The 19,496-nt window shown below is 33.9% G+C and overlaps 1 protein-coding gene across 1 annotated transcript in view; it reads right to left on the reverse strand.

Annotated features, from left to right (window-relative positions):
- Window positions 1-19,496, reverse strand: part of LOC121371719 — a 108,558-nt gene that overhangs the window by 68,478 nt on the left and 20,584 nt on the right. Inside the window, exon 2 of the mRNA XM_041497816.1 lies at window positions 751-1,578. Within this exon, the coding sequence (XP_041353750.1) occupies window positions 751-1,113 (363 nt within the window). The 5' untranslated portion in view covers window positions 1,114-1,578. The remainder of the gene's footprint in view (window positions 1-750; window positions 1,579-19,496) is intronic.

A 19,496-nucleotide genomic window follows, 5' to 3' on the forward strand; every position in this document is an offset into this window, starting at 1 on the left:
TCCCAGTTATCATCTGACATAAATAATACATGTATTCTAGATTAATTAACTGGCTTACAAATTGTGTAATTCTGTTTTAGTGTCTAGTAATATGGTGACTCAGCTACTGTATATACTTTGAACTATGTAACTTGCCCAATGGTTGTTTCTTTTCAGCTGGTCATTTGGAAGAAGGAAAGGAAAGGAATACTGTAAATCCATTATGAATTGCCATAAAAGAATTGTGAAAACACAACAGTAGCCCAGACTGCACTGTTTCATGATTCACTGCCCTGCATCCAGCCCTACGTTAAATAATATAATTGCACCTCTATATAATTGCATCTTCTGACCATGGTCCTTAAATGTTCACAAGACCCTGATAATTTTAACAGACCAAAAATAAAAATAATAATAAAAAATTAATGTTATGGGTATGATTCCATTCTAATTATTTGAAATTTTTGCAATGGTATGGTTAAACAGTTTGTTTTGGACCAACTACAGATGCCATACCATAATACGACTCATTATAGACAGGCATATAAAAATAGAATTAAAGAAGAATAATGTTACACAAATTAAAGAAAACTAATTTAATATTCATGGGGTTTTTTGTTGTTCAGTATATACATGTATGCCTAATTCAAGTGACCCAGAACATCTCAATAATTCAAGAAACAAATTAAAGAAAACTAAATTAACATGAATGTTTGTTTTGTTGTTCAGTTATACATGTACAAATTCAAGTGACCCAGTAAACACTCTTACCCGACACGTCTCGATAATCTCCTTGTCCATCAGGTATTGGTAAGACGGCTCGATGGCCTTCCATAGCTCATCCTTGCGGTAGTACTTCTTGAACTCAGCCAGCGTCCGAGGGGCCGGGGACCCACCTGGCGTGCTGCTCCGACTGTCATCGCACCACTCGAAAAGTGACGGGGATCCCGATCGGCTGCTGAGGATCGAACTCGGCGTGTCTCCGTTCATCTTGCGGCGCTTCGGTCCAGTCGGCAGGTCAAGGTCGCCCCACTCCTCTAGCACCTGCAGAAACTTCCCATCTTTCTTTTCTGGCGTCACCAGCCCGATTTCGAAAGCACCTTCACTCAACTCGACCTTCTGAACGGGTTCCATGCTTGGCGTCTGCTTCTGAGGTGACTCTATTCCAAGGTCATACCAGCCATGACTCTCTGGACTGGGAGGCAGGCAGCAGACCTGGGCGCTGAAACTTCGATGCTTGATGCTAACTGAGGATCCATCTGATATTCGGATCGCAGCCAAGGACAACGCTTTTGGTGCTACGGATATTCGAGAATGGCTGATTTTTGGTACTCCAACATTTTCCTTGTCATCACAACTTTCTGGCAGCTTCCCTCTACCAGAATGTATCACGAATGACCTCTTTACCTCAGAAAGAGAAGAAACCTGAAGACTACACCACTTGCCACGTAGCTTGTTGGTATATTCCAACCATAGAAAAACCAGGGTTTCGAGATCAACTTCAAGTTTAAAGTTGTTTTGTCTCTTCAGCAACTGTTCCCCATGCCTCACTAAACTGTGAAGAGATTTCCGCTGTATCTGTGTCTCAGCAATAAGTTCCTACAAAATATAAATGTTTAAATATTTAAGTACATGAAAAATATTTTTATATTAGTAAATATAGTACATTGGTAAATAGAGAATACTACATGCATCAGGGGATCTACAGCAGGGAACATCCTCGTCAGTATCACGTTGCGATTCACTACGCAAGTTTCAAAGATCACTACACAATTTTAAAACATTAAACAGTGGTTGCTAATCAATTCTCAGTTGACTAAAGATGTCACTAATGAAAATTTTAAAAACAAAATGTTTAAAGTAGATACATGTTTATACAGGTAAAATGTCATTCTTGTGTTATTTTTCTTGCCTGTGTACTTCAAAGAACAGATTTTATTAGACAGAGAACAAAGTTAGAAATTCTGACATTTGCTTACAGAGTAAACCAGCTAATAGTACATGCCAAATATATTTATTTATTTATTACACAGTCTTTAGACCTGTATTCTTACATATACAATGTAGAAAAAAATAAACACAAAGCTTACATTGACAATAACACAAAGAATCCATGACCAGACAATAAAAATCGGACTACATACGGACTGCTTAAATTAGTAATGATGAAAGGCAAGATAGCTGCATGACACCCAGATAAAGCACCAGTCTACCAGAACATAATTTCTATTCATCTGTAAAACAGCTGGGTAAAATGCATTACCCATTACAGCTGGCCAGGTAGAAATATAAACACAACTGTCCATCCATCTATGTCATGCAGTATTTGATGGGTTTCAGCAAACATTCCCATAGCAACAAATGACCACCTGTGCCACTGATTTAGACCAAGGATATCTAAAGATTTTAATCATTTTCACAGCACGCTGTTTTAGTCAAGTCAACTTATTAAAAAAATCACAAAACATTAATTTAGAGCTTTTAACTAAAAGCTTGCCTACTCATCTTTCAAAATCATTTACTAACCGAACCGACTGGCAATCAGGGCTCACCCTGTACATAGCCAAATTAGTCAATTGCTAATTTTTATACAAAGTGATTCCAACATTCAGTCTTTGGCTAATAAAGTATTCTTTAAATTAACCACATTTTAATAAGGAAATAACAAGTAAATACTCTACATATATCTCAAAATTGGCTAAACCAAAAGATTTTCCAGCTGGCGTTCTGGGCAGTTCACATGATCTACAACTGCATAACAAACATGCTAACAGAACAACGGTTCTCAAGAAATATTGTGTCGTGAATATCACTATTAACGGTTACCGTCAACTGCCTTCATATAACATACAAGCCAGTCACCATGTTTGTATTACTTTTTAACACAAACCTTTTAAATAGCAGGCCATTTTTCAGTGTTATGTGAAACATTCAAAGGCAAGAACATTAACATTGGTGGTCTAGTCTAAATGATCAAACAAAATAAAAATACACTGAAGACTGTAGCTTTAGAATGTTCTCATTGTTTTTCAATAATGGTGGGGGTTTTCTTCTTTTGTGTGATGTTATCTTAAAATAACAATGACAAGACAGTTATGCAATAGATACAAAATCACACCATTATTCAACCTTCACAATGATCAGCAGATCACCAAGTGAGCAACTCAAGACACCACGTATTATACATGTACAGTGAAACCCCTCCTAACCAGACCCTCTGTAGACCCTCAATACTGGACTCTGTAAACTGGATTTGGGGCGGGATGTAGTCCAGTGGTAAGGCACTCACTCGATGCGCGGTCAGTGTGGGATTGATCCCCGTCGGTGGGCCCACTGGACCATTTCTCGTTCCAACCAGTGCACCACAACAGGTGTATCAAAGGCCTTGGTATGTACTGCATATAAAAGATCCCTTGCTGCTAATTGAAAAAAGTAGCCCATGAAGTGGTGACAACGGGTTTCCTCTCTCAATCTGTGCGGTCCTTAACCATGTCTGATGCCATATAACCGTAAATAAAATGTGTTGAGTGTTGTTACATAAAATATACCTTTAAAACCAGACTTTAGTCTTGGTCCCTATGGTGTCCAGTATAGAGGGGTTTCACTGTACTTGGCTCATTCATCTCCTATCAATCACAGCCGAAGACAAGTGTACGAATACATATCTCTAAGTTGTAGGTCACCTTCAACACACGGTCTCCTTCTACGATGAACTAACAGGTTTTCCCGTGTGACATAAGCTGTACACATTTATAGTAACTAAATTCACGTTTCAAGTTGTTTAAAGATTTTATCTATATTATTAAATATTTTATACCAAATGATTATTTCTCGGATAAAAAGAAAACAAAATATTTCAGAACTGTGTTAAATATATTTCCAATTTAGATATATATGCAACTCAATAAACATTTTAAATGATTTGTATTGATATTGATTATACAGTATGACTATTTCTTGGATGCAGATAAAATATTAATTTCATAATTCAAATTAGACAGACAAAACAGGAAGAAGTTATTTCTTCCCCCAGATAATTTACAGAGAAATGAGGAGATTTAGGAAAAAGTGGTTTTGCTTTGTTTTTGTGATGACCATAATGGTTTTAATTGGGTGACTATTCTGCCTGAAATCACCCCCTAGCATGACTTAACTGCATTATTGTTCAAAATAAACAGGGCATGTTACATGATAACATATATACAAAAAAGGATTCAAGTGCAACAAATATCGGCAGAAGAAAATTGTAAATGTAAACTTGTGATCAAAAGCTTTATTTTTCATACAGAATGTAAATATTAAAAAAAAAATTAAACCCCAACAAAATACATGTATTTGGTCAATATAAACTGACAGACATGTTTACAAAACATATAAGAAAATTGTGGAAAAAGAACCTACATATTTCACACACACTAATTGTAATAAATGTTGTGTTCCCATAGTGGAGTAATTGATTAATGGTAGCTTCTTGAATGCAGTTATATCCCCTTCATACTGCACAACAGTATAAAAGGCAGTCATTTTAAAAACTGGGTGAAGGAATTAATTACATATGTAATGACACATATCTAACGTGGGCTTCATTATATTATTCTTTACTATGTACAGATTTCAAATTAGCACACATCTTTACCTTAACAAACAGCCTTTACTGCTGCAGATACTACCACACAGGGTAGGGTATATGCACACTCTACCAACAATTTTAACTTTTCACACCTTCTTTTTCAAACCCTGTACACTTTGTAAGACCAATAAATTAGAAAAATCAACAACATGCTTTAAAAAAAAAAGACAAAAAAAAAGTAAGCCTGCAGGCATTTGACCTGTTCACCATATAATCAATAGTAACCTCCCCATCCCACATGAATTATAAATGTAAAATACTTACAGATGCAGTGTATAAACGTGTATATTATAAAGCCACTTCCAGCACATTCATCTTACCAGGGAGCCTCTACAGCACAAGTCAAGGCTGAGGCCATCTGGTGAACATTCCTGATCAATGTTTAGCTTGTCTGGTGGTAATATTACAGTTCACTTTGAAACCACCATTTTAACTCTGTGCATCATAATTAGTGAAGAACTGATCTGGTGTTCTCGATCAGAGTTTTACTGGACTTGAGGTGGTAATGTTATATATCATTCTGAAACCACCATTTTAAACCTGTACCTTATAATTATTTATGTGGGTTGAAGTAACGTTCAATAGTTCCCGACATACAAGCCGTTTTCGTTTCACAAATTACATTTAAATAAATAACATTTTAAGCTACTACAGACACCATGATTGACCAGAAATACAATGGATTTGTAAAAATTGTTAATTAACAAGTTTATGTAATGCGTAATTTAAATTTTAATTACACAAACAAACAAAACCCTCACTTCATTATACTTCTTTTTTTCTTCATTTCAAAATTTACAAACAAAAAAAGAGCACCTTTTCTGATCATGCAGATTTATTCAACACTTAAATATGTTATAACCAGATTCCTTGGACTAAATACACACATATAATGTACTTTAATATTCTTACGTCTAAAATATAATTCCTGTTCTAGATACTGATACCAAACACTTCCTAATTGTAAGAAACCAACCAAGCACTGCCAGATGGCTGTATTTTAAAATAATCAATCCAGGTGAAACATTAACTCAAACAGCCAAGTCCTTCCACCACATCCAGGAAAGATTCATCTGGCTTGGACAACAAGGATCACGTTACACATTTCCATGACAACTTAGCAAGGAGTTTAATGTCAGCAATAACATATTAGAAACCAGTTATTAGCAGCTACAGTCTTGCTAATAATTGGAAACTGTAACTTTCACAGTAAATCTGTTAGTTTATTAAAGAAATATAGTTAATTATTAAGATTTATTATGAACTGTATACATATATTTAAATCTTTATAAGCTCTCCCCCCCCCCCCCCCCCCACCATGTTATTCTTTATTTTGTATTTATTATCCAAACCAGCAAAGAATTTTTGTCCAAATTGTTTGTGATGATTTCCATATATACAGAAAAATGTGATTTAGCAGTCGAAAGTGGATATTGAGCATATAGGTCAATGTGTACTATCATTTAGGGAAATAGTAAGGTCATTTAAGAAGATGTCAAAAGGTGGTTGCTTGAATGTGTTTGACTGTAAAACGGCTGCTTGGCAACAGAAAACAGCTCACGGTGCATGTATATAGAGTCAAAGACATCTCTATAGAAAATGGGGCTTTTATTCATTGGTCCATGTGTTTTTGGTTTCACTTCAACACCAAAGTCAACATTATGAGAAATGAAACAAATGGTTAAGTGCCACTCTGTCTCATGGTTTCTTACATCAATGCATTATTACTGAACTATAAACCAGTTATAAACTGGTCTGAGGCAAAAGAAAACTGCCATGTTCGATGGTAAAAAACCCTTGGTAGATGCTTTGAAGGTTTCTTTTGTTTCAGTGGATCAATTCTCTGATTGGGGTTTTTCCATCCAAACTGGTATATCAAAGGTCATGGTATGTGCTGTCCTGAATGTGGGAAAGTAAATATAAAAGATCCCTTGCTGGTAATAAAAAAATGTAGCAGCTTTCCTCTATGTGTCAAAAATTACCAAATGCATGACATCCAAAGCCAATAAATAATTAATCAGTGTGCTCTACTGGTGTTGTTATACAACGTCTTTTGATTTGAATATCTCAAGTATTAATGAACATGATATCAATCAATTACAACATCTGCTAGATACATCTAAAACAAATATTTTTTATTGCACACAAAAATTGTCACTTTTTGTTATTTCCAAAACACTTTACTTTTCTTCTTACATCAAATCAAACTGAAATTATTTACAAAAAACATTTTTATAAAAGGATGGGATGGACTATATATACACATTATCTTATCTTTATCTGCCCATGTAATACCACGTGCCCATGTAATACAAGGCGAAGGGATGTAATATACACATCATTATTTGATAATGTTACAAGGCTGTTATTTCATTCACAGCTTTACATCTACACCTTGATCAGTCAATGATTTCACGAGGCACCATAGAATATAGCTCAGTGGTAACATGCTCACCTAAAGTGTGATGGGCTGTAGGACTCATAACCTTCAATGGATTCAAGCGTCGAAATAACCATATGTTAGGAACCAAATAGTCATAGTTTTAAAGATGCTGAGGTGTCATTTAAACAAACGTTCCTTTCCTTTTTATAGAAATAGGCCAGACGTCTGAAAATTGTTCACGGATCCCCCTTAAGAAAGTAAATTTGTCATAATCTTTTTTTCATTCATGCATTAAAGTCAGGACATCATTTACATGAACATAATAGGTAAGGCAAAAAAGTAATGGATTAACTTAATTTATTTCTGCATAAACCATAAAAAGGTTCAAAACATTTTCAATTCTCAGAAGCCTGTAGGCTTCTTATAGGAAAAAGTTTTACCTGTGTAATCAAATCCAAAAATATAACAATGAACAACAGTGTTTACACATACTTGTACTAAACTATCTTAAATTGTGGTTATAGATAAGCACTTAAATTTCCAATTGTGCACTTACAATAAGTAATTCCACTGAAACACAAATCCATAATTATGAAAGAGGTCAATAAGTGTTGAAAACTACCATAAATCATTTTCCTGAAACAGCTTGCCTTAGATTTTTACATGCTGAGAAAAAGATTTTGTTTACACGTGAGCCTTGATGTTATGTAGGGAAGCTGCTAAATGGTATACTCAATGATGGAAAGTAAAGCAATATCATTTTGGAACCAAGAACCACATTCCATAGTAAACTATATTATGGACAATTGCCAATCTGAAACTGCTGTTTTCTGTAACTATTTTAATAAGTATTATGAATAGTAAGTCAAGGCTCATAATTATTAAAAGTGTCTAGGAACCAACTACAAATAATGTTGGTGCTTCAACCATATGCTGTATTATGCTATGTTGAGACCTGGTACCATTCAATAATGTTTACTGCTGTTAAGGATATGTACCACTGTGTACCCATTTATTTAATATTTGGTTGTTTTTTTTGCTAGAACTTTGTTTTTAAACTATTAAATATGGTAGTAAGTTAATTTCTCCTATGCTGATCTCAAAGCTGTTGTATATAGATTAATTAGCAAATAGAGGATTTCATCTCTTGAACATTAGATACTGTTAGCCATACTTTAAAATGTACTGAGGTGTTGTTAAATATTATTTCTTTTTTCAAAGGTGAAGAAAAAAAAGGAAATAACAAAACATAGAGTAGCAGAAGTACTTTGTTTTATACAATGCAGATTATTGACAAGCTTGTCCATGTGGATAATGTTCTGTACTTGATGTGGTTTGGGTTAAAATCCAACATGAAAGGGCTTTAGTCGGTTTACAGCTGGTCAGTCACACCTGTAGTGTGTTAGTAACTACCGCACACTTGATTCATCCTTACCACAAGCCTATGTATGCATTATTAATATGTGCCAAAACCAGTCTATTCAGCATTAACCAGCAGGGAGTGCTTAGTGTTAAGGTCTCATACATGAAGTACACACTGTAACACAGATATGGTAATTCTATTATCTCATTTTCTAGCAGTAAAAGAATGTTTCATAATCTGGTGTACTATAACTACACATACACATGTATGAATATGTATGAATGGATTTAACCATAATATTTGTATTACGTAACACACTTTTATATTAAATTAGGATAAATAGTAACAAAACATACCTATATAGGTAATATACATGTGCACAGCATTTTTAGTAAAAATAACATTAAAAAGAAAAAAGAAATGCAAATATTATTTTAGTTTTAATTAATTCTTTAAATATTCAGTTTGAATTCCATAATTTTTTTGTGTCTATTAAAATTACCAGTCTTAGGAACATTTTAGGCCCACTGTGATAGTCTATGCTCAAAACACAATGTACATTTCAAAATACATATACAGTTGAATCCCATTGGCTCGAACCACGTCAGTGCTCGAGAAAATGTTCGACCCATTGGGTAGTTCGACCTAACCATTCCATCAACAACGTGTAAGTGTAACTCAGAACTTCGTTCTTGGTTCGAGTGTTGCGATGTATTCAACCCTTCTTTTTGAGTTCAACCCAACGAGATTCTACTGTATTTGGAATATCTTTATAAAATTTACTTCCTTCTGTCTAGCACTGAAATTTGGACGGGGGAGCAACACAATTTAAGTCAAGAATGAAACTACATGTAACAACCACAAAAACATTCCATTTAAGATTTCAAAAGCTGTGTGTAAAACAAACTTTAACCTCACCGTAACCAAAATGCATGCTGGAACAGTGATCCAAAGAGATATTAAATTACACCCACAGTTTAAACAAGTGATAACAAAAGAGATAAATTTCTCTCATAAATATACATGGACACATGGCAGATTACAATAGCTCACTTGCCTGGTCCAATTGCAACTATTCATTGATTTTTATTGACCTAATTTGTTTAAAAGCCTGTGGCAATCAATACAACCACATTAAACAATACGAGAAATTCTATTACAGGTATTCACCAGCATTACCGGTGTTATTAATTTTCAATGAACAATGCTATTTAAAAACTATACAGATGATGCCCTATTTAAACTTGATGTCTGCCTACTGGTCAAGGCTATGTACAATGAAGTCTTCTATCACAGGGCAATGAATTACCTCCCACCTGCTGTTGACAAAACATCTTTCAGCAATGTATAAACATAGGTGTGTATATACACAGTATGATGCACAACAAACACACAGACTGTCTAGCAGCCGGCATGGCCAGCACCAAAGCCATCAAGCTCTCCATGACAAGACCTCATAATTCAACTGGCAATAACAATACACAAAACCACATGGCTGACCTCTGGGAATCAATAATTAAGACTCTCTGCATAATGATACCAAACAGATGGAGTTTAATTAAGACTTGTAGATCTCTGGTAACAAAATGAGTTGCACAACAAATTGGCATTGTTCTGGGAATTTCACAATAGCACCAGGTCTACCAACCAAAAAAAAGAGAGAGAAAAAGCTATCAGTTATTGGTGGTAACACTTGCAGTGCACTTTTTGTCAACTGTGAACCGTTTTAATGGATTTGTTCCTACAAAAGACAGGCAATTTAGATGATTGGTTTTCCCAGCCGGACAAATGTATGAGTCAAAATGAATCATGAATAAGGTCATAAGTTCAGGAAATGCATTTCTAATATTAACTATAACCATATTGACAGAAGGCAAATATATAACCTAGAATTGATCTGAGCTGTGCTTATATTTCAGTCCAGACTCAAATCTCTAATGACATCACACGCATGCAATTTGTATGGTGTTGCCATGACATTGAAGTCTCAGAGTTACAACTGTATTAGAGTTCAGACTTGAAGTTTTATAAGCACAGGGCTTGGTATTCACATGTGATCACTAGCTGACTGGCAGTGTGCTGTATTACTGTCAAGTATAGTGTGTAAGCATACATGTCACTTGTCCATTTATATTTTAAAACATAACAGTCTAATCCGTTTTTGCTATACATAATGTTATTGCAATTAACAAATATTAATGTTTAAATTTTTTAAAGTTATTTTTTATTCTAAATAGTTCTAACAGTTGTTAAAAACCTAGCAAGTCATAAGTCTTCCAGAAATCAATGCATTCCACTTGTTTTCTTGTTTTAACAATTAAACTTATAGAAAGAGGATATCTGCCAGATACAAAGCTGAGCAAACAAGACACAAAACACTGGAAGATAACACCCACTACAGTCCTTTCAAAGATCTTTTTATTCTGAGGCAAAAAAAGGCAGTTAACGTTAAATAAGTCTGTCAAATGAGCGTCTGGTTAAAACATTTGCACTCTAGATCAATCAATAACTGGACAATAGGAATGGCATACTTTGTTAGTTCTTCACCCTCAGAGTCCACAAATTCTGCCAATTAGTGAACCGTGTGCCAAGCGTATTTGTAAATATCTAAATGTACTATGCTGTCTACATGTGCTTTCAAGCACCATCATTAAAACCACTCTTTCCTGTTCTGACATTGTAGCATAATTCTGCCTATAGCATGGTTTTTGTGGCATTTGGCCTTCTGCAGTGTTTACAGTTTCATGCTTTAAGTAACTATTTCTGCATGTGTTTGTAACATTCAAGGTTCTATATGCATGCTTAAAAAAGATGTTTTGAATACTCTATACTCTTAGGGGTCATCCAAAGTTTTCAACATTTTCTGTCGTACAAGGCATATGACAGGGGTGAGGGGGTGTCACTTACGTACGACTTTTGTAGTTTATTAAAATGTCAATTTTTTTGTTGGATTTGGAAATTATTTTTGATACTGCCGATCTTGATCCCAACATCCTTTGCGCCACACATGTACCGGATGGCGGGTGATTATTTTACAGATCTGTATGCCAAAGTGTTAAAATTTGTATCTCAATTGCCGACAACAGTCCATAAAACACCTAACCATCTATATGAACATTTTATTAATGCGTATGTTTTCGTGAATGAGAATGCTGGACAACAGAAAACTGTAAGGGGTGGTCAAAATGAATGGAAAGCAGCTCGAAATTTAGTTTAAATTGTCTTGTAAACTTGACTGGTCACCACTGATAAAATAAAACGTTGATAAGTAATAATTTAGGGGAAGGGGGGGGATAATGTTGAAAACTTTGGATTACCCCTTACAAAGAAGTAATTTTCCAGGATTACACAACATTTTGGACAGAATCTCAGAATTTAGCAACTGAAATAGAATCCCCAATTTCTTTAAATTTGTTGTTTTTGTTTTGTTTAGCATATGAAAGTTTTATTCCTTAGATTCCTTAGTGGTACATAGATAAAACATAAGTATATCACTGCCATACCACCAACACTGTTCATTAACAAGACCACTCCATCTCACCAGTAAAATACTTCAGACTTCAATGTATATGTTGATAGCAAGAACAAGGGTTACACATGTATCCATTAGTAGGAATGGCTGTTACTGAAATTAATATATATACTCAATCACCTGTATTATACCTACTCCGTAACACAGCGTGGCCTAGTAGACAAGGTGTGCTTGTCAACTCTGACATTCACATACATTCTCCTATCTGGTTTTTTAAGTATCATGGTATGTGATATTTTCAGCACATCATCTGGCTTGTAACCCTTACAGCAATATGCTAATGCAGATGTAAAAAGTAAATAGACACAATCTATTCCTTCTATCAAGCTCTGTATCTCATTTTCATTCATGGACGAGTTCAGTTTGGAATGCTTACCTACAATATGTATTTCCATAACGTACCAAAAGACGTCTACCCTGTAATATCCAATAAACAGCCTATTTATGCAAGGGTTTTCACCATTACCACAGATAATATAACAATAACAAGAAGAATATTTATGGCAGCATGCAAGGGATCTTCATACATTATACAGAAATACTTACAAAAGTACCCGCAAGTTTAAGGGACTGCTTTAAATACATGTATTTTGAATGTAATCAATGTTTTATACATATGTGTAGAATGCACATATGTATAAAATATTTTTTGCTGCTAATGCAAAAGTAGCTTGCATGTCAGAAGCAGGTTTTTTCTCCTGACATCAACTCAGCAAATGGTAGATGGCTCAGATTGTTGAGGTGTGCCCAGGACAATGCATTTGAATCTTAGTCTCAATGATCAGGAAACCTATTATACCATACCACAGAACTTGGCTTAGGGTGATTATCTGGTGCAGAATTTGTGATAAGATGATCAATGGACCACTAGGTGTCAGTTCAAGTGAAGATAGTCCTGCAGATGTGTGGGAGAACACATGGCTACACACACCAGTTAATCTGAACTTACCAGCCACCAGACTGTGTAAACAGACATGTATCAAAGAGACTGGTACAATGTCCTCTGTCCCAGTCACGATGATACTAAACACTGGGATTTTTTAAAGCTCTCAATATCAGAACAACCAGGACTAAAATATTCAAAAAAGCTTTACAACATCACAAACATTACACCCCCCCCCCACCCACACCCACCCTGAAAATGGCATATCAAACAAATTTAACACATGTACAGTTTCACCTCACCAAATCATCATTTACTAATGCTAAATAGAAACACAAACAGTTTTAATAAACGTGTGCTGTAATCATTGGCTAATTTTATACAACATTCATGTCAGTTAACATTTTTGTGGTATTACACTGAACACAAAACAGAAGAAAAATATCCCACTTCAGAGTTAAATGGAAACTACATGTTAATGTGACCTTGATTACCGAGGATTGCCAAATAATATTGGAGAATGGCATGCAATTGTAACAAAATTAATGTGTTATCTATTGTAAATGAGATATTACAAATGTAGCTGTATAATGTTTTAAAAACAGGATTTTAACTTTACAGTACAACTCCTGCAACTGTCCACAGCCCCCAGCAATGCCATGAATATTGCCGTGAACTTTTTAAATTTTCCATGGCACATTTTTGGCTGTGGTCTATATTTGATTGATTTTTTTTTTATTGCAAATTTTTTTGTCTGTAGACATTGTCTTAATTGCAGGGGATACAATATTTCAAATACAAAATGTGAAATTTTCTATAACTCACAAGTGTGAAAGTGTTCGTAATAAGAATAGAAACATCAAACAATTAAAATATGAAAACAAATGGAAGCACTTTAAAATGTCCCCAGTGACCAGTCCACACTGCCTGAAAGCACGCTTTGAAAACACACAGCAATTGCAAAAACGTTAAATTACAACATTCGCACAAACATGGCCAAATGCTTTCACACGATTATTTTGTTTTGTTGTGCTGTGGGTCGGGCATCAGCACAAAGATGTCACCATCGCTGCAATGTTGGCTCACTTTCCGGGTCTCAGATCACTAAAGTATAAAGAAGACACTGTTGTTCTGTGTGGTGACCACCGCCATACGCTCTCGTACCACATACACACCAGGTGCAGACACATAGCAAATGTAATAGCTTGCATAACACAACCATGTGAAAATTTGTCCCCCTGTTGTTTTTAACTTGGCTTAATTTGCTAACACTAGACACTGAAGTCAAAACCATTGTTTGTAACAAATTACTTGCAACTGTCAAACCACTTATTACTTTAGCAATTTGGATCTTCTTTTTGTCAAATTCAGAACATAGTTTATTGCAAATATTTTTTAAAGTATCTGAAGATTTTAGGTATGAGACTAGTCAATGACGGTACAATATGCATATCTTATTTCTGACTCCAATTTCAGATCCATTTTTTTCAGAAATTGTACCATTTATAAAATTAAAATATGTTTATTAAAGCCCAATCAGATACATTCATAAACATTTAAAAAAAAAAACTTTTTAAAAAATGGATTCATTTACAATATGCATATCTTATTTCTGACTCCAATTTCAGATAAAATTTTTCAGAAATTGTACCATTTATAAAATTAAAATATGTTTATTAAAGCCCAATCAGATACATTCATAAACATTTAAAAAAAAAAACTTTTAAAAAAATGGATTCATTTACAATATGCATATCTTATTTCTGACTCCAATTTCAGATAAATTTTTTCAGAAATTGTACCATTTATAAAATTAAAATATGTTTATTAAAGCCCAATCAGATACATTCATAAACATTTAAAAAAAAAAACTTTTTAAAAAATGGATTCATTTACAATATGCATATCTTATTTCTGACTCCAATTTCAGATCCATTTTTTCAGAAATTGTACCATTTATAAAATTAAAATGTTTATTAAAGCCCAATCAGATACATTCATAAACATTTTTTAAAAAAACTTTTAAAAAAATGGATTCATTTACAATATGCATATCTTATTTCTGACTCCAATTTCAGATCCATTTTTTCAGAAATTGTACCATTTATAAAATTAAAATATGTTTATTAAAGCCCAATCAGATACATTCATAAACATTTAAAAAAAAAACTTTTTAAAAAATGGATTCATTTACATATTGAAAAAAAAGAGACATATAAGAACATATTCTATCTCTCAACTAATAACTCAGGTTATTAAATTAATTTATATATTGCCTGTACCACACATACCATACATATTAATAACTCTCTTGAATACCATATTTTGATTGAATTTGCACTCAAACTCTATAACTTTTACGCATTTAATATTTAGACAGGAAAAAGGTGGTAGCAGTAAAGTCACAAGCTATTGTAAATATGATTAGGAATTAGACGAATTATGTGATTTATTTGTAAACAGAAGACTTTCAGAACAATTGAAACATAAACCCAACATAACAGTAAACATCCTGACTCAAACTCTCATTGTGGCCATGTCTACAATGACCACTATGTGGACACCTCTAGAAGTCCACCGGTAACGACTTCCTCAGGTAAAATATTAAACGAACTGTCAGGGGACAATCTACTTAACAAGAACTCTGAAATATTTGCCTGGGAGCTGAAGAATCTTCAACTACAAAGCCAGCTGGGAGATGGGCTAACATAACTGATCTGATAGTCAAATAAGTCAATAGCCAAGACAAACTATAAAGTTATAACCAAATATCAACACCTAACTAGACCATGTGTCTCTCAGGCAACATTACAAACAACTGCACCTAGATATCTTATAACATCCATTTCAAATTGTACATTTTCTGTATTGCAATATTTACACTTGTATATATGTGTAAGTGTATTTATAAGTGAAGCAATTTGCTCCCTAGTGATGTCTTATGTGCATGTAACAGCAGTTTATATGGTTGACTAACCAAGTGAAGAATTCTATTTCTTATTATATCTTTTCCCTAAACTCGCAAAAACCCCCCACATCAGTATAATTTAATAGCTGAGGTTTAAATACATATTTTTAATTGAATAAGTTAATTCAATAAAGGCCGAACTCCACATATTTTCGACTTTCAAATTTTGCATGCATTACAATGTTTATGTAATATTATTTTCTGCTTGTGTTAGAGAATGGTTCAAATCTATTTAGTATATAACAGTGTGTTCATGCTTATTTATAAACCTCTTTATATGCTAACATCCAAAAGAAACTTTACAAGGCTTGAAATTGTATTATAGAAAAAATGGTATGGTGGGATATGAAAATATCATGAAGTTCAACATCTAAATGTTACAATGCAGTGTTTGTCAGGTAGTTTCTAAATTGTTTAGTTTTATTCTTAAACACCCATTGGTGAGAACATCATTCGTTATTTTTCATAGCACATACTTGTTTACACATGTACGTGAGTTAACAATTTCAAGACAAGGCTGCTCCAAGGTGATTACCAGATCACCAATGCCATACATCCAATGAAAAAACAGCACAATTGAAATAGATTACACTGACATATAGTTAACCTGATAATCATTTGTCTGTGAAGCATAAGTTAGCTACAAGTGAAAGGGATGTAAATAACTTTTAATCAAAAAAGATGCTTAAAAGCTGGTTTTTGAGGATATGTAAGAAATAGAATCATACATTTGTGTCCGTTAGATACCAATTATCTTACAACTTGTTTAATCAAAATGTATCAAACTCGCTCTAGCTCGTTAGATACATTTTAAAATAACTTGTAAGATAAATGGTATCTTAACAGCCACTCATGTATTATTCTCTATTTAGCAATAATATTGATCAAATTATAAAAATTTAATGTACCGTATAACCGGAAAATTTCGTGGTCTTAATTTTTCGTGGTTTGGGGTATAAAAAAAGTTCAAGGTTTCTTATTTTCGTTGTTTGCCAAATCTAAATTGAAAGTGATTTTATTTTCGAGTTTTAGCAAGTCTAGTTGCGAGAATACTTGCTATTGTTGATTAAAGTTTCACTTCGGCTGCCAGTTGTTCGATACTACCGAAGTGTAAAGTTAAACAATAGAACAGTCACCTGTAGCCTAATTGGCCACTGTGATACCCAGTGTGCTATTCGACAGACAACTGACCACAGTCTTTGATTTTGTGTAAAGCCAATTGCGACGTATGTGTGAACAAAGCACTTAAGGATGCCATGAAGTCTAATTTTACCACATTGTATTCAAAGCGGGTTTCCCTGGCTATGAAACACGGCGAAGTTGTAACGGACATCAAGATCGAAATGCGTACTTCGGCGATAAAACCAATTCATGCAAGGTGGATTATGAAAGTTATGTCAGAATTAAAAATACGCCAGGAAATGTTGAAATCTGCATTCATCCACCCCAGAATCTCTGACGCAGTGCGGGCGGACATTGACAAAAACAATATACGAAATTTAAAAATATTTCATTATATTCTACAAACAGTGAGATTCATGCAATAACTTAAAAAAAATTCTAACTTGTTGTTTTGACTATACTATTCTCTTGTCGTATCCGGTGTACTGCGCATGACAGGAAATAAAATGTTCCGGTAAATTGTCAGTGTGTTATGGTTTTCATAATAAATATTTTAGTTAGAATTTGTTGATTTTTTGAAATATTTTCAAGGATTTATATTTTCGATGCTGACTACTTACCCTCGAAACCCACGAAAATAAAAATCCTCGAAAATTTCCAGTTATACGGTATGTAAAGTTTCTTTTGGACATCAGCAGACCTTTCTCAAACAGATTCCTATTTTCAAAGATAATTATCACCCTATATACATATTCTAGGCTCGAATTTAATGGTGGCTATGCTGAAAATTGCCGCAGTGTCCTAATCGTATACTCCAGTGCCCTGAAAATCAATCAGAATCTTATGGCCAAACTGGCTGGGATGTTAGTAATTGGTCATCATACTCAAATGCAACTTCTGAAGTTTTTAGTACAAAAATATGAAACTGTTCACATTTATTTATTTTGAATGGGTGCATATTAATACACTTGTTGAAGTTTGGCGTGTTGCCCTGCCTTTTAGCCATAATACCCTTAAAAATATCCATCAGTCAAGGCCAAATGGCCATGCCTTCTTATTTGCCAAATTCGAGGCATTTTAAAATCTCACTTTGACGCAAAATTTGGTACTATGGAGTTGGACACTTATAAATTGATTTCACCAAAAGTTGTTTATTGGTTGAAAATTGATATTTAATGTTAAGAATTGTGTAGTGATTTCTGAAATTTGCATCGCGAATCATGATACGATACTGAACAAAATGTTCCCAGCATTCGAGTCAAAACCTGTACTCAAAGAGTTCACCAAATCAACAAAACTAGATCAGCTCCAACACAAATCTCAATTTTTTTTTGTCTTCTCTGACTGGCAGCAATTCTGACAAAAGCTGTGTTCATATACACCCAAGTGAGATTAACAATAGCAAGCACCATAGCCTAAAGATACCATCTCTACTTGAGGAAAAATGAAAACAAAAACCTACAGGTGTCTGGGTAGTTTGTGTGTTCAAGTCGAAGATTAAAGCTGATAATGACACTTCAGTAACCATGGTATTAGAGGGGATGAATCTCCATGATCACAGGGTGTACACTTGGAATTTTTTCTTACCTGCCAATTAGGCCAGTCATGTCAACACTTGACTTGCCTAGATGCAATATATGTATGGTACAAGTGTTAATATTATTCCTAAATTGAACTTAAAAAGCTGTGTGTGATATTTATTATTTTATCATGTTTTTATCATAAACACAAAAACATCTCCTCACAAGCCATAGCATTTTTCACAGCCCGAATTACAGTAATGATTGGGCGATTACAAAACTTGAGTTATTCCATAAAGAACAAACATTTCTGATCACAATGTAAGAGCATTCACAACAAAATAAATGCACAGTTCATGATGCCACTAATCTACAACCAAGATCTACCAAATGGTTTTCACTCTGAAGGGCTGATCATGTGGTCTGTATAATTTTCAGTTTTACTGCATATGTATATATAACAGGAAACCCAATCAATTCTAATAAAAATAGTTTTTACCATTTAATAAATATTAAATATAAACAAATGTATGCACCAAATGTTTGTTGATGCATTTTTTAAAGGGGATAAACATTTTTTACTCAGGTTCAAATATCATTGTCAAAATTATAACTATTGCTCATCCTAGTATCACCTACTAATATTACAGAACTGATGATGTTCTGAACCTGTCAGAATTATTTTAACTTAAATATGTTATGTTGTAGCTATGATAAACATGCTAGTTAGGAATAAATGGTGACCTTCAAATTTGTCCAGATATAAAAATTAAAATGGAGATCACTGTGTTACTGTTAATCACTTTTTAGTAAACTATTATAAAATGACACAAAGTTCAAACCTGCCAAGCAATTATTAAAATAATGGGTCCTCCAAAGTTCATGTTACTGGTCATAAATAGGTCAAGTACTAAAGTACTACCAGAAAACTACTAGTCTCAACAGTACTGGTATAAAACATACATAAATAGGTCAACTACTAAAGTACTACCAGAAAACTACTAGTCTCAACAGTACTGGTATAAAACATACATAAACAATATAGTTTTTGACATATCTAGACTGTTTTTCAAACTCATGTTCACTCAGTAAATACAAACAAGATGTAGATTTTGT

The sequence above is a fragment of the Gigantopelta aegis genome, chromosome 4 (genome assembly GCF_016097555.1).
Source record: "Gigantopelta aegis isolate Gae_Host chromosome 4, Gae_host_genome, whole genome shotgun sequence".
Classification (NCBI taxonomy): domain Eukaryota; kingdom Metazoa; phylum Mollusca; class Gastropoda; order Neomphalida; family Peltospiridae; genus Gigantopelta; species Gigantopelta aegis.